The sequence below is a fragment of the Lytechinus pictus genome, chromosome 3 (assembly GCF_037042905.1).
Source record: "Lytechinus pictus isolate F3 Inbred chromosome 3, Lp3.0, whole genome shotgun sequence".
NCBI lineage: Eukaryota > Metazoa > Echinodermata > Echinoidea > Temnopleuroida > Toxopneustidae > Lytechinus > Lytechinus pictus.
Window position 1 is genome coordinate 30,607,360 of NC_087247.1, and position 23,952 is coordinate 30,631,311.

Genomic DNA, 23,952 nt, shown 5'->3' on the forward strand with positions numbered 1-23,952 from the left:
ACCCGAACACTGCTGGTCCGCTGTTTTGATTCACCAATTTTCGACAGAAGACATGGCATTTGACAATAGATTTATTATGTTCAAGAATCCATCATGCGTCGCTGTGCGAAAACTCCATCCTACCATCATGCTCATGAATTCACAAAGGTCACAAAACCACTGTCTGCTGTAATAATTGGTTTGATAGATGGTTTTAATTTGACGCAACACTGTACATCACATTTTCATTCTACTCCTAAAATATGTTACATCACATCACCACTATGAAACAATAATTGAGATGAATCAGGAAACATATCTATAAAAAAATTACAGTATAAAAGCAGATGCTGAATATAAATCACAAGCTAAGATAGTTGCGCTAGAATCAAAATTATAAGATCCATATCGAGTTGATATGTGTAAAAATAACATTTTACAAACAATTTTTTTTCATAGTTGATAAGATGATTGTTACTTTTGGCAAGGTGGATGACTTTAGTATCATGTATTAGTCTCTTAAAGAAAAAAAAAACAATGACTTGGGATCATTTAAGATATCAAGGAAATAAAAAACCAATGAAATAAACTGATGGGACTTTAAATTTTGATTCATAAACATGATAGACAGAGATAAGCAGACCTCATACTCAACCATTACTGGTATATCAAAACTATAAATATGGGTGGAGAATTTCAAATGTGCTACATGATCACATTTGTATTTCAAAAATATATATATTTGCATTCAAAAATATTGATTTCACTTGGAAATTGAAAGGGGTGTGGGGGAAAAATGCAGTAATAAACCGCCACACATAGTAAGAATATGTGTAGAGGGGAATCAAATGAAGGGGTAATATCACTTTAAGAAAAAATAATGTCATGAAGAAGACTATGTTTACAATGCATAATGTACAATCTTTCTTGACGTCACATATGTACAGGACACAGCACCAATCATTTATTTACAAGCCTGAATTATAATACATGCAATGTATATCTCCCTCTTGGAAATTCAGATCTAGAGGGGTTTTCTTTTTCTTCATTTTTCTTGGGAATACACATATGTAATGCACTTTTAAACATAATTATGGTATAAATAATGCATGCACTATCTAATGACCTTTTATCAGGTATACTGTATAAATAAAAAATAATAATAAAGTAACAACTTCCCATGTATATATATATATTTCCATGTTAGGTAGATATCATTATGAATGAACTTTCCATTCTTCATAACATGAAGAAACATACATGAAACCTCAGGTCTGTTGCATAAACATGACTATAATGGTAACTTCCCTATAATCCTGTTACCATGGTAGTTACCGCTGGATGGCAATTACCATAATAGTTACTTTTAGGCAGAGGCCCTGATACAAAGTAAGTCTCTGCAGTGATTTCAAAGATGAAACATGATTATCCTGTTTCTGCCATTTAAATCAAGTTCTCATGGAATCACATTGCAAAATGCTATCTATACAATTATAAGCTAGCTCAAATATTTCTCCCATTAACTGTACTCCACAATTTAGTCAATCATGCATTGGTGGTGTTTCACAATGCTGTAAGTTAGTTATCCACAACTTTACGAACAGCTGAAGCTGACCTCGTCCTTGTCAGATATCCAATTTTTTTCTGTTTCAATGTACAGGTAACTCTTGCTATTAAAGATGAATATTTCAGGACCACAGAAATATCTGTCATGTAGGAGAAATTGGACTGAAAATGGTATATGACACATCGTGTTTTGAATAACCCAGTATAAAAAATTGCTTTGACTCTGTGTTTATTTGCCTAATGCAAGGTTGATTTTTATAGACAATTACATGTACCTTTAAAAAATAATTTAAAGATATTTGCACGTATCAAAATCATTGAGAACATGTTTTGGTACCTTAGGACAAGTAATCAGTCGTTCCTAATGTATTAAATACATAACATACAAACAGCTTTGGAAAAACACCATCAATGTCTATTCCAAACAAAAGGTAATGCTTCAGTCAAACCTGATTCCAAACATAACGAAGGTGTGTCATTGAAAATAATGTAATGTAGTCAGTCTGGGTCCTGTAACACAAAGGCTAGCAATTGATCGTAAGCTTGATTTTCACGATTGATCGTACATTGTGGTCACTGTAATCAGTCATAAAGATATTCTTTTTATGCATTTCTTAATGCAATATTAAAAATTGACCAGTGTGTATACCAACTTGTCTGAGTTGTACTAAATATACCCACAATTTACATTACAAAACCAAAACAGTTATCATATGTACAAATTATATATTGATACTAACTGTACAGGAGAGATGTATAATAGAAGTCTAGAGAAATACAGGCTACGTATATTTGTGACCAAAATGTAAATGTGAAGAAGTAATAGAGCAAGGATGAACTTGATGTCCAATTTTCTTAAGAGTACAAAAAGAGAAATAAAAAATTGCACCGTTCCCCATTCAGAACAATACTAGCTGTACATAATGTACATTATCTTGCAATTTAAATTGACTGCAGCGGCATATCCAGGCAGGGCACATGGAGCCTCTATATTTTTTAGAAAGAAAATTTCAATCTGCATCCCCTGTATTTCAAAATTTGCTATTTCACCCCCTTTATTTCAGCATCCCGGATCTGCCACTGACTTGTACATGTAAATATTAACGGTTACAAGACAAAAAAATATTATTGTAATATGATAACATGGACTAATCATAACATTGCCCAAATAAGGTCATATAATGGAGGCATGCGCTGAGGAAGATATGAGGGTAATGTGCAAATGTCAGATCTCAAAAAGTTCCATGTTTTAATAATACCTGCCACAGTACAAGACATCTCTCGCAAACAATGTAGTAATGCCGTGTTTATTTTTCTTGTATTCATCATTTTTCAGTAAAACTAAACTCAATGTGCTTCTTGCATTACTTCAAATTCATATCATATTGTACATGGTATTAAACAAAGTTTGTTTGGCACACACATTTCACCCAAATTTGGTTGACAATGCTTCCTCAAGAATTTCCTGTAAATGAAAAATATGCGATATGATGGACCAGATTTTTGTATAAGATTTGATTCTAAACCAAGTCGAAATGAAAAAAAAAAGAAAAAAATATTGACCTGCTAAGAAACTGTATACAAATAATGCTTTAATCATATAAGTTATATTCATTTTGAAGGAAATGCATTAACATATGCTAATAGGATCTCAGAGAAGTATACATCAGACAAATTACGCATGTCATCTGACAAAAGACATCATGCATAATCAGCCAAACTGAGTCATTCTTAACACAAGGTGAAATTCTAATAAGGAAATGTACTTTACAAATAACACATTTTTTCTGGTAAGAAAAATATGTTGACTTGGAATATGCTGTGAATGCGGTCAACAAAGTTACAATAGCGATTGCAAAGCCAATTTTATTGAGTTGTATAGAAAAATGCACTTACATGTACGAGAAAAAATATTAACTTATTATGTCACTTGACAGAAATCTTTGACAATTTCATAATGTGGAAAGCTGACTATTGGATGTCTCTGATACACTCTGCAAAAACTATATGAATACTGAAGTGTCTGCTTCATGGAATTCACTGGTTTCATAAAACATGCGTGCAAATTTTGTCCTCATTGTGACGTCGTTCCTTTGCTTCTCTGAATGATTGGTCGACCAAAACTCCAGGCATTGATCACAGTATTTGTCCTTCAAAGTGATTGTAAACATCCCATAATCACTTCAGTTTTCCTGGGATTTCATAATTACTTCTTCTGTTACCGGTAATCCTTATTCTTCGCTGCACTTGGAATTCATTGTTCAGTTATATAATATCACTTTGTATATTCTCACTCGCAGCCTGTGCTATTTCGTATATATTTTCGGAAAGGTGGTTGCCCCACAGGCTTCTCAGTGATACTGAACATCAGCAGTGCATGTAACGCATGAATTGCCCATTAGAAGTTGAAACTCTTCACCTGCCATCAATGGCTCACATTCACTTGGTCTACTATTAATCTGGTCTAATTGTCCTTTGGTCTATAATCCTCTAGATCTGAGTCTAAAGCCCGGCTCACACTATGCGATTCGTTGCAACGCGATTTTTCAAGAAATCGCATTTTGTATCAAATATGAAAGTTCCAAGAAGTAAAATTAATTTACTTAAAGTTTGGCATATTGTTAGGAATACTAAAATCATATTTTCACTTTGCAGCAAGCCCTGTGGTCGGAGTAAAGTCCAAATCGGCTTCTAGTCGCGGCTGATGACGTCATTACGATTTGAGTTTGTTTTTATTCATTCAGGGAGGCTCAAACTGGACTGAATTTCGATTTCAGTAGTCTTACCACAATTCTGTTCTCTGATCCGTAAGATTTTATTAGTTAAAATGTCCAAATCAAATGTTATAACAATTTCTTTGAAATTCGGATCGCAACGAATTGCATAGTGTGAGCCGGGCTTTATACATATCCTTAGTCTAATTCTTATTTATTCTAATGCCCAGATGGTCCACTTTTCAATTTGTTTACTAATTTTTTGTTTTACTTTGTAAAATGACCATTTCATTCGTTAACAGTTCGCCTTACCATATTGACCAAATGGTGTTACCAAATGGATGTTAGACGAAATGGGAAAAGAATAACTAGAAATTAGACAATATAGTTAACGGGTGACATGGCAATTACATCAGATGGTCAGTAGACAAGTGATTGGAGATAAAGTATGATTTAGACCATGTGGTTTGAGACCTAATGGAAGGTACATGTACACAAAGCAGGTATAGACCAAGTGGCACTTCACCCCATTAATCATCAAACGAGATTCCACCAATACTAAGATGCATCTTCTCATGTTTCTTCAAGATCCACTTCTCGCTCAGCGGTTTATCACACACGCTGCAGACGTAGGGTTTGTAGCCGGTGTGGGTGCGTTCGTGCCGCTTCTTGTTACTGCTGCTGTAGAAACGTTTATTGCAATATTGACACATGTAGGGTTTTTCGCCTGTGTGAACGCGCTCGTGCTTCTTGAGCTGGTTCGCTACCTTGAATGCCTTGTCACACATGGAGCAAGGGAATGGGAACTCTCCTGTAAAACGATATCAAGAAACAGGGTAAACGTTATCACCACCACATAAATCAACATTTGCCATACTCCACCCAGGTGAGGTAAATGGGAACCTTTGGGGCATAAATTCCTTGAAAAGCATGTCAAAGTCAGGTTAACATCAAGTCTTAGAAGAACATAGACCTGACATATAAAAGAAGAGTCTAGAGAATATCATTATTATCACACTGACCTACATTTTCAGATATCTGTTTTATTTCTAAACATTAATTCTTTTTAGAAGAAATTGTTGTTTTGCAAAATTTATGTGTTGATCATTCAATCTTTTCAATCTTATTTCAAAATAAGCATTTTTTATAATACAATGCTTCTCAGATTAAAAAAAAAACTGTTTTTTGGAGATAAATATCACAATCATTAAATATGTTTTGATTACAAATTTGACACTTATAGTAAGTGACTTCTCTTATTTGATTTTAAATCAAATAAATCATTATCCATGAATGGCAGAAAATAAACAATAAATACTAAGGCATGTTACAAAAGATATAACTTATCCTTAGCCGATTTTTTCTATGCAAATTGGTTTTTACATTGAAATGTCAAACTCTTGCTCTTATCATAAAAAGTATTAAAATAAAGGGAGAAATCTGGATTTCATGAAGGGATTGATAATACCATAAATCATTTGCCTTTGCTGCAAATAATAAACTGAGATTGAGACTTGATTCTCTTTTTTATGTGATGCACTGTAATAATGAAATAATAATGAAAATATAAGGGAGTGATACAACAGTTTGGGTGAAAGCATGTATTAAAAGTAGTGTCGTCGGTTCTACATGGCTTTTTTGGAAAGAAGATATATTACAAGGATGTAGCTCTCTTGTGATACCTTCTCAAATTCTAGATTTAGAGTAAGTCAAAGATATAACAATTAACAAAAGATCTTGTAGTTCCATTATGTAATTTTCAAGGAAAATTTTCTCGGACCAATTTTAACATAATTGAAAATATATCATACATTTTGGACTAAATTTTCTTGAAAAAAAGTTTTGCAAATCCCCAACAGGCCAGTTTGGATGATCGCCAATCGACAGTTTGGATGATCGCCAATAAAACTGGCATCTTTAGATAATCTTGAAACAAATCTGTAGTATACCCATTCATGTGGGATCTCAAACTTACCTGTATGAATTTTCTTATGCTCCTCAAGCAGCTCCTCATGAACAAAGTCTTTTCCACATAGCTTGCAGGAGAAGAGATCCGTCTTGGGTTTTACCGGTGTCTGCTTATTTTTGGAAGGTCCACCTGCAGAAGCAGAGGCTGTTTTGGGCTTGTCTTCACTTTTGATTTCAACTTTGACCTTTTGCAAGGGAGTTTTCACAGGACCTTTGGCATGGACGGAATTTGAATTTGCCTTCATCTCTGCTCCCCTTTCAGATTCCTTTGGGCACACTGCAGATTTTTCTTTCTTGGTATCCTCCGCAACGGCCAGTTTTCTAATTTTTCCAGGCTGAATGGGCTTGGCTTCCATCGAGTCATCAACTACGATAGAAATTTCAGTTGAACTTTTCCTTTTGACAGAACTTGGAACTGGATCCTTATGGGATTTATAGTGACGCACTATGTCTGCTTTCCTCTTGTATGATTTGTCACAGACTAGGCAAATAAACATCCCAGACTTTACATGAGACAATTCATGTAGCTTAACCAGTTCTTCGTTTTGGAATGATTGTTGGCAAATGGAACACATTTTTGGCTGATTAGCATGGGTAGATTTGAAGTGGGCTTGCATATCTTGTTCAGTTTCAAACTCTAAAATACAGGATGAACACTTGACTTTCTTCATAGTAGGGGCAAAGGTTATTGCCAGCTTCTTAAACTTAGTAGGTAGTGGCTTTCTCTTGGCTTTACTGCTTTCGTCAGGTGTAGGTTCGGGAGGAGCTTGCTTTGCTCTCTTCGCTTCCAAGCAGTGTTTACAAGAGCACTTCCCGGTCCGACATGTCTTTGAAAATATCCTCTTTTTAGCTTTTCTGGCTTCAGAAACAGGGGATGATTGATTTTCTTCAGACTCCAGGGCTCTCACCTCTGCCTCATCAAAGTTATCTTGACTTTGTAAGTGATGGTCTGAGGTATCCCCCATTTCGCCTTCAGCTCCGTTCTCTTCCGGAACATGGTCCATCTCCGGAGCCATTACTTTTTCTTCAACGACTACCTGAACCTCTTCATTAATGGCTTTCTCTCCGTCATCCACACAGCTGGACACACCAGTTTGGTCAACAGTCAGAGGCACTTTCAAGATTTCTCCTTCTGGAGTCGTGACTGGAATTGCCACCACACCTTCCCCGATAGTTTCAGACATCTTTAATATCTCCTGTAATATCATATTGGCAGTTTCTTCGTCGGCTGGCTGAGCAGTCACTGCAAGTTGCGCAATGCTTTGCTGTGGATCCTTTGTTTGAATAGTCAAGGATTGTGACGGTGTATCCATTTTATTTTCATCCTCCAGCTTGTGTGTGGAAACATCTGCACTTCCCCTGCTAGTGTCGTCAGCTGCTTCAACATTTACATCAGAGGGTACCAATTCAGGTGCAGATTCTTTCACTCTGAAATCATTTACATCTTTGCACATCTCTGAATCATCCAATACGATGATATCATTGTCTTCTGCAGATCCCTCATCTATCATCAGTTTACCATCCTCTTGATCTGACAATGCATCATCATCATCATAAACCCTTTCCACCTTCGAATCAGCTTGCTTGGTTGCATGAGTTATACCATCAAATTCTTTGGAAGGTATACCTTTTCTCTCTTGTGGAGCATTCTCAGGTTCATTTACATTCAGAGAACTGGCATTATCTACTTGATTGGTATCACCACTGTCTGGAGTATCTTTGTCATCTTGCACTTCTTTTGAGGTTGCCAGGGTCAAGATGGGTGCATCAATCTCTGCCAGATTTTCACCTTCAAGGACAGGAACCTCTTCTGCAGAAAGAGAACGTTCTAATACAGGTATTTCCATGTCCTCTTCATCAATCTTCTCAACCAGTTGATCACTAATCTTGCTAATGACTTTCGACACCTCTTCCATTTCTTTCCGAACAGTCTGAACTCTTTCTTCAATGGGTACAGCATCATCTTCCCTCTCACACTTCTCCGAGCTGTCTGATTCTCTGCTCATCTGATCAACTTTCTGTCCTTCCTGTGTTTCATTTGGGGTCGAGTCAATTCTCACATCTTGAGAATCCTTGCTTGTTTCAGGCTGTGAATCCTTTAGTTGTAGAACTTCGCCGCTGGATGGTTGCCTTTCATCACTTTGGTGTATGGATTCTTCCCTAACTGTTTCTTTCTGGTCGGTTACTCCATCTGGAATTATCACAGAATCATCATCTCCAACTTGAACGCTTTCAACACCTTCAGTATCCTTTACAGGAAGGACTTCTTCATCTACATTTTCGCTTGCTGTACTTTTGCCATCTCCAAAGGTGCTTTCAGATCTTTCTGGTAAGCTTTCCAACACACTTTCTGCTGCAATGGTGTCTTTGTGGTCTGTGTAACTATCTGAAAGAACTGTTGACTCAATGGCATTGCAGTCTTGATTTTCATCCACTGATAAACCCTGGATAGGCTCCTCATAATTATTCATGGATGACACCTCATTGTTCTCTAATACACCTGTAACCATTTCAGAAGAGTCATGATCTTTTGATATTTCTGATTCTTTCTCTCTTGAACACTCCACATGTCTCTGTTCTTCAAAACTTGCCTGTTCTACTACACAGCCACTGGAATCAGAACTGGTTGATTCCACCCTTGATTCTTCATTTGATTCTTGGATTTCCTGTTCATCATCAATTTCCATAGCCTCATCAACATCCATGGTCTCATCACTTTGCTTAAGATTTAGATCTGACAGTCCAACATCTTGACATATGTTTCCAAGTTCTCGACTGGACACTTCCTGCAACTCATCAGGGACAGAAGTCACATCAACTGCTGTCAAATCAGCAGCAATAGGAATTAACTCCCCAGCTCCATCCTCTTCAATACTATGCATATTTTCAGTCTCAAGATCACTTGCTTCAACATATGAGTCAATGTTTGATGGCTCTGAATGAACTGTATTACCACTACCGATTTCTTCACCAGAGACATCCTTTGTCATGTCAGCTCTATCATTATTTTCCTGTGAAGCAAACTCAGTTGCGGCATTAGATATCTCCAGATTTTTATCAACGTCATGAATCACCTCTTTTCCTTCCATATTTGTAGTGTTAGCAGTGATGTCTCCAGGTTCGAAACTCACCGACTGATGAGTTGATACTTCTTCATTTAATAATTTCTTGGACATTATTGTGGATATTTCAATGGCTTCTGACCTTTGAAGGACCATCTCTTCCTCTTTGGAATGTGGGGTAACAACATCATCTATGACAGATATTTCCATTTCCATGCCCCTTGATGAATCAACTGAAGTATCATCCTCAGAACCATCCATCTTGACAGATAAAACAGCAGAATCCGTAAGTGTAGTTCCCATAAATGCATTTTCACTTCCTACAGACTCAGACACACCAGTGTTCTCCTCTATCTTGGATATTACTTCAGTGTCTTTACCGGGATCCAGTATTTCAGCAGAGGGTGTACATGAAGGCTCCTTGTTCACAATTTCTTCTGGAATATCACTTACTGGCTCTATCTCAGCCATACATTTATTATCATTGTCTAACACATAAGATACCCCAGTTGTGATTGTCTCTGTTGCATGACTTAATTCTTCGATCTTTTTACTAGGATCCAGGACTTCTGCAAAAATCAATGAATGTGAAGACTTGCTTTCCTCGGTTTTCTCTGGAATGTTACTGACAGACTCAGAGACACCTGCAGTACTAGTCGCCGCTACCTCGGTTATTACTTCAGGGTCTTTACTGCAATCAGGTTCTCCTGCAGGTGTATATGATGGCTCTTTGTCCACAACTTCCTCTGGAATATCAATGACTGAAACTTCTGTAGTGTTTATCTTATCCGTTACATCTATGATCTCTTTACTGGGATCCAGTGTTTCTGCAAACAATGTATGTGAAGCCTCATTGTCCTCAATTTCCTCTGGAATGTTACGGACATACTCCATCTCAGTGCTGCATTCATTTTCATTGTATGTCACATCAAACACCCCTATTGTCTTTGTCTCTGCTACCTCACTTATTTCTTTGGTGTCGCTACTGGGATAGAGTGCCTCTACAGATGATGTGCATGAAGGCTTGTTGTCCACAAGTTCCTCTGAAATATGACTGACAGACTCTATTTCACTACCATGTGTGTTGCTGATGTCTGCAGCATCAGATTCAGTCGAACATGTGGTATGTTTCTCTGCAATCTCAGTAAATTCTTCAACGTCTTTAACATGATCAAACCCTTCTGCAGAGCATGTCAATAAGTGATCCTTGTTCTCTGCAATATCACTGACTGGCTCAATCTCCGACACACCTGTGGACTTTGTCTCTGCTTCATCAGTTATTTCTTCAATGTCTTTACCCAGAGAGTTTTCTGCAGGAAAAACCTCCATGTCCTCTGGAATATCAGACTTCATCTCGGCACTAGATTTACTTTCATTGTCAGCAGCATCAGAAGCCTCTATGTCCTCACACTTATCAACAACCATGGGAATCTCCTCCAGCTGTGAGTCATCTTTCTGGTGTGATTCTAATTCACCAGGACGCACTTCAACACTGATGGTTTCCTGCAAATGTCCAGAAGGTAATTCACCACTCTTTTCATCAATAGTTTTTGAAGACTTGCATTCAGTGTCATTTAGAGTGGTTTCTGATTCTCCTTCAAAGTCACTTTCTGAAATTTCTTTAGATGATTCTAATGCAGCTTCTTTACTTGACTGACTAGGGTCAAAAGTATCACCGTCATCTTGTGATGGATGCATGACACTCGCCTCTGTTCTACTCTCTTCATAGCTGCTTTCTGAAATTTCTCTAGATGATGATTCTACTATAGCTTCTGAACAAGATTGACTTGGGTCATTAATATGACTATTATCTCTTGGTGCATGCATCAATCTCGCACCTGTTGTGCTCTCTTGACTAATTAACTGTTGACATGCACTGGTTTCATTTTTACTTGATACTTGAGCCTCTTCACTGACAGTCTCATCTATTTCATCGTTCTCTAATCCAATGTTCTCTTGAATACTTTCACTCGATACAGGATTATCAAGGTTTCTCACCTGCTCTATATCATGAACAATGTCTGTCTCTGAAGATATTTCTATGCTAACCGGATTATCTTCAGAAATACTGCCAACTGTGACATCAGAATTTCCAGCCACTGGACCTGAATCTGATCTGCTGGTAACCTCCTCTTGTAATGAACTTATATTTTTGCCCAGTTCTCCTTTAACATCACCTGATAGTTCACCTTTTTTCAGAATGATTTCTGGAGTCATTTGTTCATCATCACTGTCAACATCTCCCACAGCAGTTTGGATACAATGGGATTCTGTTAATTGCTCTCCTTGCACTTCACTGCTTTCTGCATTTGAATTTTCACTATCAGGCACATGACTAGTACGCTTACTGCATTCTGCAGTATCACCATCACATGATTCAACAGCCATCTTTTCCTTCTGGTCCAAAGGAGCAGGTAATTCAATTCTATTCTCATCTTCTGTATAACCAGAACCAACCTTATCAGCAACACGTTCACCAGCTAATCTGTTCCCGTCTTCAACAAGACGTTGCTCATCATCTTCTAAGTGTTCAAATTGCATACTAGTTGATGCATTATTTCCATGCATCTTTTTGACATCGCATATATTTGATGGTTTCGCCTCTTCTGTCAAACTGTCACCATCATGAGCACTTTGATCCAGTATTGTTCTATCGTCTGAATCACATGTATCCTGATCATGTGGCAAATCCATTTGTCCTGAATACATTGCCAATGGCTTGACTGCAGGGTTTATTGGTGTCTGCTGTGTTTGCTCATTTTCATCAAAACTTTCAGTTAAGTCTTTCAGTGGGTCTGTACCTGAAGACTGACATTCTTCAATCAACTCTTTCTGCAAAGGCTGCTCGATTTCTGAAGCCGATCCAGAATCAGCAGTTGTTGTATCACAAGAATAGGTTTTGGCTTCTGCACTGCTTGGCTCAAGTAATGCAATATCTTTATATTTTACATCACTAGCTTGTGAGTCTGGCTTTATTGTACAATGTGTGGTTGGAACTGGGTGGACATGCTCTTCCATCTCCTTATCCTTGGATTGATCTTTTTCACCTTGTTCTTGCTCTTCCTCCGATGCCAAGCTTGTTCCAGAACATGAACTTGCTTCCATGACTGAGGCATTTGCTATGTTTTCTTGAGACAATATCCGACTTTCAGATTTGTCATCATCCCTTTGATCATGTTGATCTATTTCCATTTCTGAAACTTGACCTGTTAATCCCATTTCATCATAACTTATTAAAACATCACTAGTTACTACTCCACCTGATTCTATGGATGGTTTTTGATAGTCTGCAGTAGTGATGACAACACCTTCATCCTGTACAATTTCTTCAGGGTTTTTGCTTGATTCCTCAAGCCTTTCCTCTTCCATATCAGGACCACTTTCTTGAGACTTTACTGCATCTGAAGATGTTACACTGGAAAGATGATGGGATGCATGTGCTTCAGAATCTTTGCCCAACATTTCAGAAGCTATGCATGGAACCACACTTGGGTCTATTGTGTCTACGACTGTTTGGCTGCTGGAGATGTGAAGTGCACTTTCTGTTACATCCATTGGCTCTTCAGATAAAACCATTGGTTCTATCAATTGTGTTAACTGTTGACCTGGACCATGCGCTGAAGACTGGTTTGGTTGAATCACATCTGTAGAAAGTTCCATAACCATTTTCCCTCTGTCATCATCTACCACTTGAATGCTATCCCGTGGTGTTGCTTCATTTATCTGATTAGCGTCGATGCTTATTTTCATTAGAGTACCATCAGACATATTAGACCCACGTTCTTCTTGTGTGGAAGTACTTGTCACAAAATCAGAAGACTCGTTTCCAAGAACATTTCTTGTTTTATTTAAAACATTAGTATCCACTGGTGATATCTGAGCAAGGTCTGTATGATCTGAATCTTGCTGATAAACCTCTTGAACTGTAGAAGTTATGGTATCCTCATCTTGCTTTTTGGTCATAGCAATTTCTGCTTCTGTCGAGGACATATCACTAACCGATGCATTTTCACATGTTGTCATAGAGTTTATTGGCATTGAAGGAACAGCCTCATCACTGGTAATGTCAACAGCTGATGTATTAACCAACATGTTATCTTCATGAACTGACTTTGCATGTGAAGGGATATTATGGTCTCCACTGAATGTACCAACAAATTTATTTGAACATGATTCCTCAGATGATGAAGCAGATAGTTCAGCTGATTCTTCTCCATCTTCTCCAGTGTCACTTGCACCAATTACCTGGACAACTCCTGGGCTTCCTCTGCAGAGTGCGTTGTCACCCTGCTCAGCACTTGCACCAGTCTGATCAACGGATTGCGTAATCAGTTCCTTGCTGAGTTGTGAGTCAATCTGTACAATACCTTCAGTTTGATTACATTCTTCTGCAGAATCCCTGCTATCCTGGACTGATATTTCAGATTTCCGATCATCTGTTGATGAAGAAATGGGGTCTTTATTGACTTCTTGCAATGATACCACTACTTCATCTGCGGAGACAGTAGTACCTGAAGCGGCAAGTTCAGTTAAATTTTCACCTGGATCTAACCTATCTGCATCTTCGTGTGTGATCGTTTGTTCTTCAGTAGACATTGATGGAGTATTCCCCTCTGGATGAGTTTCACTATCATTCACTTCAGTTGTAACGGCAGCTGTTGAAGCACCAGAGACCACTCCCACTGGTTCCAAAGAGGAATGATCTTCCAAATCCACTGGAATCTCTATCCCTACTTTGTTCACTCCATCAACACTACCCTCAGTGTTCCCTGGCACATTCTGATTGGTAAGATCTTCCATGCTTCCTTGAGCTGCATGAACGTCGTCCGGATCCCCAATACATGTGTCCTTGGTACCTTCCGATGGACCAGGATGGACGGTGGTTTCACACTGATCATTTTCATTTGCAGTGTCCGATTTATTCTCCTCCTCCGTTGTACCTTGTACAGTCAGGTTAAACTGCCCAACTTCATTTTCCTGCTCCATTGTCGTTGATTGATAGTTCCTTTACTTTATTTCATGAGTGCATTCTGATATGACTTCAGCACTTTTGAAGGACGGCAAAACTTTTGAAGACAAGAAAAACCATGTGGTATGCTCGGCGTGTAATCTGTAGAAGGGAAACAGAAATACAGAGGCTGACATGAGAAACATGACCACTGATGCTGCAAGCATAATAAGACAGAATTTCTCAGCTGTTTTTTTTATAAAACAAAAGATTAGAGTGTCGCTGGGGTGAGCACATATACATGTAACACGGAAAACATGGAAAATTGAGTTTTTGATTAAGCAAGAAGGTGGCAACTTGACCTTTGACCTTTTGACCTCAAAATCAATAGGCTTCCTGGGATCCATGCTAGTATCATACACACCAAATTATATGAGCCTAGGTTAAGTAAGACTGAAGTTATCACGTTTACAAGGACTTCAGAAGGGGAAGATGAAAACATGTCACTGTGACCTTGACCTTTGACCTTTTGACCTAAAAAAATCAAGGGGCTTCCTGGGATCCATGCTAGTATCATACACACTAAATCATGAGCCTAGATTAAGTTATTTAAACTGAAGTTATCACGTTTACAAGGACTGCAGAAGGATAAGATGAAAACATGTATCCCTGTGGCCTTGACCTTTGACCTTTTGACCTCAAAATCGATAGGGTTCATAGGGTCCATGCTAGTATCATACACACCAAATTATATGAGCCTAGGTCAAGTTAAACTGAAGTTATCGCGTTTACAAGGACTTCAGAAGGGAAAGATGAAAACATGTCAGTGACCTTGACCTTTGACATTTTGACCTCAAAATCAATAGGCTTCCTGAGATCCATGCTACACATATTATCATACACACAAAATTATATGAGCCTAAATTAAGTTAAAGGAGAATGAAACCTTTGGAACAAGATAACTTGTGTGAAAACAATAAAATCAAAGAAACAGATCAATGAAAGTTTGAGAAAAATCTGACAAATAATGAGAAAGTTATGAGCATTTGAATATTGCGATCACTATGCTATGGAGATCCTCAAATTGGCAATGCAACAAAGATGTGTGATGTCACTTGTGAACAACTCTTCCCATTACTTAAGTATATATTTCACTTAAATTGCCTCTTTTATCACATCTATCAGTAGATCATGTGTTCTATCTATAAGAGGGCATGTAATACAGATTTTTAAAGAATACATCATGGATAAAGAGTTTGTATCACCACAAGAAAAAGCAGAAAGAGACATTTTGAGGGTATTTTATAGTCCATCAAAGGGAAAGTTGTTCAAATGTGACATCACAGATCCTTGTCGCATTGCCAATGGGAGGATCTCCATACCATTAGTAATTGCAATATTCAAATGCTCATAACTTTCTCATTATTTGTCCGATTTTTCTCAAACTTTCTTTGTTCTTATTCTTTGATTTTTCTGTTTCGACACAAGCCTACTTATTCCAAATGTTTCATTCCCCTTTAAACTGAAGTTATCGCATTTACAAGGAAAAGTTTACAGACAGTCGGACGGACACCGAGCATGTTACCATAGTATGTCCCGCCTAGGACGGGCATATAAAAATGACATAAGGTTTTGAAGAAACAGGCATCATTTCAGATTGTGTACCTGTGAAATGGATTAAGTCAGTAACCCAAATCACAAAGGTTCATTTTGAATCCGCTGAAAAAATAATTTATGCAAATTTAATGCATTAATTCAGTGCATATATTTTGAAAGCATCCGATAATGAATGCAGGCTTTGCCACAATTCACTAAATTCATGCCCGTCACTACTATTACTGCACTAATAAAGCCAAATGTTAAAGTTGAATTAAGAAGACGATTCCAAATATTGAGATATTTACATTAATAGCAACCTTACAACCCCCCAAACACTAATAGGTGATTCGACCCCCCATTTTCTTTTTTCAAAATAGTGAATTTGAACGATTTATCCCTACCCATTTCCCCTGAGTTCGCTCCTGCAATTCCTACCGAGACGGGTGTTCTTTGAGTGTGACGTCACCGGGGGGTATTCGGTCCCGGTGTAGTAAACAAGGCAGTGCCGTTTTGTGTACTATGCACGTACTCCTTCATATGGACTAACTGCAGTTGAAGTTGTATCTGCGAGCCATAGAACTTGCAAAGAGGAAATGATTAAAATATTTGTGGCCGTACTATTATTCCAAATATGTGAATTCCCTCAGAATGATACCATAGACCCTAAAGGAATAATTTCAAGGTGAATAATATGAAATTTGATCGAGATCTTCTCACCAGTCGATAACGTAGCAGACGTGTTATTATGACATATTTATCCGCGTGTGACGCGGCTCTTGCAAAAAAACACAGTTGGTTGCGGAATTGCTTTGTGCCGACCGGCCGCCCGCTCCGGCGCAGCTAGCTGTCGAGCTACCGTACCGTTCTTGTTGTCTTCAACCATAGAGATGTATACTAATTACTATATATCTTTCTGTCTTCAACTCACTTCCGAATTGCGTTTGTATGTGTGACGGTGACCCCTAGCGTAATTAAATATAGAAAACAACTCAGAAGGCCGAGAAAGAATACTATACGTTTGGTTCAAGATTGTTCTGTGGAATGAGCTATGAGTGGAAATGATCCAGAGGATATAAAAGTGGAGTCAAAGACAAAAGAAAAGAAGAAAAAACGCCAGGGGATCGCTGCACGGCCATGAACTAAGTCGACATACCAGACCATAACAGTACACTCAATGCCTGGGTGTTGTGTGTACTAGTATTATGCGTTCAGCGCGCGCTGAGCTAGCCGCCGGAATTACTTTCCAGCTACTCACTTGATTGAACATCGTGATAAAATAAATGAGAAATAGTGAAAATATCATTCAATAACTCACTGTTTGCTATCTTACATCATGACTGAAGAGTTCATGGTGGTTATTCATACTGTTTTTTATACAGGGAAAGTAAAGATTTGTACATATCAGTCCTATTTGTTTGATTTGAGTTGCTTTGAAAAAAAATTGTAAAATATCTTTCTCTCTCTGCATAGCATTTCTGTATGACATTCAGGCACCTCTTATACTAAATTCCCCCCGGTGACGTCACACTCCGAGTGACTTTTCTGTACACTCGTCTCTCGGGCTCTGACAGGTGGCTAATTTCATAGACTTTCAAAGCAAAATATCGAGAAGGCAGAGGATTATTGTGACATGCTATGTGTTTGAACAACTTATATATACTATATATTGTATGTAGAACCTATATTTATGGAAACTCACCCCCTTCTTAATTCAACTTTAAAGGAAAATGAAACTCAATATCTAATACCACATAATATCATTGATAAATACACAATTAGAAAAATGAGTCCACTTATACCCCAATCCAATTTCCCAGTATGGAGTACCACCTCTTTAAATTTGAGATTCTTCAGTCTCAAACTCTCTGGATGTAGATCTCCATTTAATTAAAATTTGGGTCATCAGCAACGAACTACACCTCTAAGTAGATATGTGCATTTGCGTATTATAGATTATATTCTACCAATAATAAATCGAATATACACATAAAAATCATTAAAAAAAAAAAAAATGTCTTATATTAAATTATAGTTTCAAAATACAATATGATGAATTTTAATGATAAATTTTACACCCTTATCTACGATTTCCAAATTTGCATATTAGTTAATTGGCTACAGTGATTAATTCTTGCTAATGCTAGCTAATTTGCAAATTTGGAAATCGCTGATATGGCTGGGTGTAAGATTTGTTATAAAAACTCATCAAATCATATTTGGAACTATAGTATATATTTTTTTAGTTTTATGTGTATATTTGATTTATTATTGGTAACATAGAATCTATAATGGGCAAATGTAGATATCTACGTAGAGATGTAGTTACCAAGGGCGCATGCGCAAATTTGGCCAAGTCTGTTCATTTTGCTTGAAAATCTGTTTTCTTTGTGCATGCGCCATCGGTATATCAATCAGCCAGTTTTGTTTGCAATTTTGACAGCGAGTGAACGAGCACGGCCTTGCCTTTTTTCCCTCTTTGAGAATCTGGCTACTGCCTCGATGTCAGGATTCTGCTGCCTGTTAGTTCTTTTGGCGTTAGACCTTTTATCCAATTGAGGTGGGTACATCATATTTTTTCTTTAATTTTGGGTGTTCTTGGTACCCCAACCTCAAATCGAAGGTACCCATGCATGTTAGTATTTGTTACCTGTGGCAGCCTATGGTTACCTTCTCGGCTCTCTGGGTTAGAATATGTTCCGTTCAAAATCAAATTCGATCTGACAGTGACACGACAATTGAAATTGTGATTTCTGACATTCTGATTTCCAAATTCCAGTTTACCACCCCCCCCCCAAAAAAAAAAAAAAACTTGGTGCCAAAAACTTAATATTCACTTGGTCTGGCAGATTCAATGGCGCCTGGGCATTATATTATAGAAGCAGTACGACAATTTGGACAAACGTAACATAGTCATTAATAATTTCATAATTGCAAAGGTGACATTACACAAATAACAAGGCGTGGGGCCATCATGTAAAATTATAATGCAAAATATGCTGCGTTTCGATGGGAAATTGTGTGATAATCCTCCATCATACCTTACCCATCATCCCTCAATCTGTCACCCAACAATGTTATTATTTACAAGCAGATAAATGACTACAAATTCTGAACAGTTTACCTCGAAAATCAGCAATAATTTTATTCCTCCGTCTCCGATCGAAATCTCATCAACAGGGAAATATCACGCATGCGCAGAATGGCCCAAGCGGAAGTATTATTATACTACTAGTATTAGACTAGACCCATTCTGGAAAAAGAGGCCTATATAAACTTTAAGAAGCATTTTGGGGTAAAAGTTGGGAACCAGACTATTTCACACAATTCAAATATTCTGAATCTGATAAGATCGGTTCCCAAGCTAATTTCTCATGTTTTGACCACCTAATTTGCATAAACAAAATGGCTGCCAAATTGACAATTCAGAATATTATTTCGACAATGTTCTTTAATTATATTCGCTTTCACAGACATGAATACTGCAAAATCTTGCAAACATACGTGTACCTTTCGGGAAAACTTGTTAATTTTGTTTGCGATTAATTAATTATGCAAATTTATGCATATTTTGGATCATTATGCTATAATTTGATAATTTCGGCTCAAATGTTTATATTTTTGGTACAAATAGCATTTACATCATTATAAATAATTGTACGGCCCTTAGAATATAATATCACAGTGAATGATAATGTATTTTATTGTTTTTTAATTTCTTATGTATTTCTTTGTATTTTGTACCTTTTGTTTTGTACATGTTTTGTTATGGGATCTGTCAAATTATTGATTATCAATGGCAGAAAATAATTAGCTTCAATAATTTAATTATGTAATCACTTTTTTATTCGCATATATCCATGGGTATAAACAGATGCACCCACTCCCACACCCACATCTGCATACAAAGGTAAACTCCTGCACAGAGGGCCTTCCCATTTAAAAGCACACTGGTGGAGATCCAACGAATTTCATGAACCTATCTGTATTCAAGCGAATGTCACTATTAATTGCTTATATTTTTATTATAAAATGGTATCTTGAATTATGATATCAATCAATTCATTCATATTTACAATTTTAGATGATGAATTATTAAATTTGAATCATAACAGTACTGTAATTCTCAACTCCTAATAGTCAATCAGTTGCATTTAATATCCTTTGGAGTAGTTATGTTCCCGACCAACATAATCCGATCACACATACATGTATACATTTAGTGTGTTTTTCTTCAGCAAAATGAAGTGAAAACAGTTTGCTGAAAAATGAAATGTCTTGTGTTTTTCTCCATTACGCTTCTCAAATTGTCCCAATTTTGAAAATAAATTCTCAGAACTGAACCCACATAATAAATTATAATCCATCTAATTTCTCATTTTTCCTATCAATTACACCGTTTTCTGTGTTTTAAAAGCCAGACTGTGATGTTCTAAAGTTCCACAACGAATAAGTCACTGCATATCCTTTTAATAACAATGTTTTTATCATTGGACTTCATTAACGGATTACATGTGCATCTCCATAATATATCTTTTCCAATGCAGTACTGCACCTGTCCTATCAAGGATTGCAGCTTTAGCCAACTTAGAGGCATCCATCTCCCCCCAGCTTGAAATACAGTTTTACCTTCGGGTTGTTGAATGATCAATGTCAGTTATCATCGATTTGTTTTTTCCATTGGATGGCTTGATTGATAGGGCAGCCTCATATTATAAAAGTCATCTCTAATCGTTGAAATCAAAACCAATTTAGTACAAGTATTCTGCGGAGGCAGTTCGTATCAAAGTCATCGTGTTTGTGTTCTTGAGATATGTCCGATTCTCATGTCACAGATTCATAGAGAAAACCTAAACTTTTGTCTTGCATGTCTTGAGAGAGAATCTGCTGTCTAACCAGATCTTGTTTCAGGTGTTAAAATGCTCGGAGTGCACCTTTTCAATACCGCAGTGAATTGTGTAATGTCTTATAGGCCATTTATCAAACTTCTAATTTTCACACATCTACATATCTTCATAAGATAGACTATTGAATAATAATAATAATAATAATAGGCATTTATATAGCGCCATCTATCTAGAAATATTCTATTCCGAGGCGCACAAGAAAAGAAAGAATAAGAAAGTTTGGATGAGTGTCAAAGCGCCAATAACTAATACTGTTTAAAAAGACAAGACTTCAGTTTAGATTTGAAGGTCTCTAGTGATGGTATAATTGATAACGAAGATATCTTTCAGAGGATGGTGGGTTCCTGGCATGTTTGGCGTTCCTGTAGGTGATTATTAATCCACTTAGTTTGATCAGTATTAAACCCAACATCATCCAATAGCTTACCCAGCTCTGATAGGCTGCATGCGAGTCTGAGATATCACCATCAAAGTCTAGGTCGAGAATTTCTTCGATTGTAGAGCCAGGATTTCTCTTTCTATGAGGAAAGCAGTTGCCTAAGTTATGTTTGACTTGTCAACCGGTTTTGATACCAATGAGCATGTCATTCTTCTTGGGAGACTGACAGTCTGTTTTGGAATTGATGATTCTGCAGTCCAATGGCAGGTTTCCTCTTACATTGCCAACAGAGCAGAGCTGTATGAAGCTGTATTCATCACTGGCATGCAGTCTCCTGTGACTACCCTTTGATATGGAGTTCCTTGGGTGTCTGTCCTTGTCCCTTGTTCTTCAAACTGTACATCACTCCTCTTGGCTCTGTAATGTGGCAACATGGTCTTGGTATACACTTCTATGCTGATGACATCCAGCTGTATACCTCACTTTTGATCTAAAAGTTAAAGATCCAGAGGTTCGTGCAGCTGCTGTTGTTGGTGCTACCATTGAGGATTCGATGTTGGATGAAGGTCACTTCCTGGAGCTTAACAATAAAAAGCGAAGTATCTTGTTCTGTTATCTTCATATATGCGTAATTATTATGACTAAAACTCCAGTCTTAATAAGTGAGGAAGCTATATATCTCCAGCATGCAAGGCTAGATCTCTTGGCGTAGTCTTTGATAGAACAATGAGCATGAAGAAACACACATCACATGTCTGCCAATCTGCATATTACCTGCTCCACAGAATTGCTGAGATCAGACATTGTCTTACATGAGGTGGTGCAGAAAATATCATCGATGACTGAATAACCTCTAGACTGGACTTCTGCAACTGTCTCCATGCTGGTTTACCTTCTACAGGCATCTCTAGCACTTTTTAACCATAGGACACACTGTGAAAATTTGTTCTGCATTGGGCAGTAACTGGGCTGGAAACCTTCTTGTTTTGCCCATGTTTTAACCATGGAGCTAATCTGTGTTTAGCCCTATGTTTTTATCATTTCCTCTTCTGTATTCAGTATCGTTCGTCAAATAATCTTCCAAGGCAAGGATTGGATAAAAGCTGTGGTTTTCAGTTATCACTTTAATGGTTGACTTGGGGTAAATGTATCGTTGCCAAATAAATAAATAAATCGGTAATGACCAAAAAAACTAGTAAGTGATCAAGTAATACAGACCCTTTGCATCTATTACAAATTGTTCTTTGGTTAATTAACTGCCATGATTGCAGTTCTGATGGAGCTGAATCAAAGATAAAATTTTGCTACAAGGATAATAACAATGTACTAATACTTACATGTATATCCGATTGATAAACTACACTGCGTACATCATACGTTTAATTGATTATTTGATCTGTTATAAAACATTTTAATATATCTATTTCAAGAAATTTAAGTTCAGCATGATTACAGGTTTTCCAACTTTTAAACTCTTCTTTTCTTACGGGTTCATTGAATTTGGTAATTGTCATGATTATAGGATCAGCATCAATGTTTTTATATTGGGCATATCTACTATACCTTGCAAGTATATTACTTTCTATATACAGGTGTGGGTGTGGGAGCATGTGTGTGTATTTGTTCCTGAGTACAATTAACAGTTGTGGCAAAAGAAGTTTATCAAATGATTCAATCATTGAAGCTTAATATTTGTCTGCCATTGATATTAGTTGTTTAAAGATCTCATATCAAACATATACACAGCAAATGGCAGAAAATACAAGAACACAAAGGAAATATCAAAGAACAATAAAATACATATAAAAATTGACTTGAGTATTATATCTAAGGGCCAAACAATTATCACAATGATACAAATGTTATTTGTACCCAAAATAATAAACACCTTAGGTGTAATTATCAAATTATAGCATAATATTGCAAAATATGCATAAATTTGCATAATTAATTAGCCGCAAACAGAAATAACAAATTTTCCCAAATGGTACATGTTAAGTATGCAGGATTTGCAGTATCCATATCGGTGAAAGCGAATAGTATAAAAGAATATTGTATAAATAAGATTATAAATTGTCAATTTGGCAGCCATTTTGTTTATGCAAATTAGGTGGTAAAAACATGAAAAATTGGCTTGGGAACCGGTCTTATCAGATTCAGCACATTCAAATTAGGTGAAATAGACCGGTTCCCAACTTTTACCCCAAAATGCTCCTTGAACTCAAGTTCTCCCCATATTGGTCTTGTCTATATGTAAAAGAGACTATAATTTATAAGCTTCTTCTCAGTGCTATAGGATATTTCTTCTTTCCCCTTTCTTTCTATGTTCTAAATGTTCTTAACAAACATGCAACCAAATGACTTTGTCAACAAATGTATCGAATAATGGCAAATATGATAAAATGTAGTGGAAACACATATTTTTGCTTCTTTTTGCATCTTAGTGTGATCCCAAAAGGGGCCCAATCCCAATCCCCAATCCGGCCTATAAGCTTACTTACCGTGGTTATAACACCTCTATTTATGAATTTCATGTTTTGGAATTTAAAAATATGCCATAAAATTAGCAAAACTGGAGAGATCGGTATTAAATGTAACTGTTTTTCCGCTGGGGTAAAAAAAACCAAGATGTATTGCAAAAAAAAGAAAGAGAGATAGGGGGAGACAGGGGGGAGACAGGGCCGGGGAGCTGGCTGGAAAGATGAGAAACCACGGGCGTAAATTCAGGGAGGAGGGGGTGGGGGATACACCCGGGGGCACTTACATTGACGAGTGGATACCATGCGCGACCAAAAAACACGTAAAAAGGATGTCTTTTTTTCAAGATAATATA

General features: G+C 37.2%; 1 protein-coding gene across 1 annotated transcript; it reads right to left on the reverse strand.

Moving 5' to 3' along the window:
- Positions 1 to 4,528: 4,528 nt before the first annotated feature.
- LOC129257463 (uncharacterized) lies at positions 4,529 to 19,042 on the reverse strand. Its single transcript, XM_054895788.2, has 3 exons — positions 18,958 to 19,042; positions 6,235 to 14,399; positions 4,529 to 5,070 (listed from the first exon to the last, which is right to left on the reverse strand). Exons 2-3 carry the CDS (start codon positions 14,273 to 14,275, stop codon positions 4,790 to 4,792), a joined length of 8,322 nt encoding a protein of 2,773 aa, XP_054751763.2. The 5' UTR covers positions 14,276 to 14,399; positions 18,958 to 19,042; the 3' UTR covers positions 4,529 to 4,789.
- Positions 19,043 to 23,952: the final 4,910 nt, after the last annotated feature.

What these genes read in the sequence shown, in the direction of transcription:
- LOC129257463 (XM_054895788.2), bottom strand. Translation starts at nt 14,275, where the DNA reads ATGGAGCAGGAAAATGAAGTTGGGCAGTTTAACCTGACTGTACAAGGT. An exon ending in GCATAAGAAAATTCATACAG is followed by an intron (nt 5,071 to 6,234) that starts GTAAGTTTGAGA and finishes ATCGTTTTACAG; the next exon opens with GAGAGTTCCCATTCCCTTGC.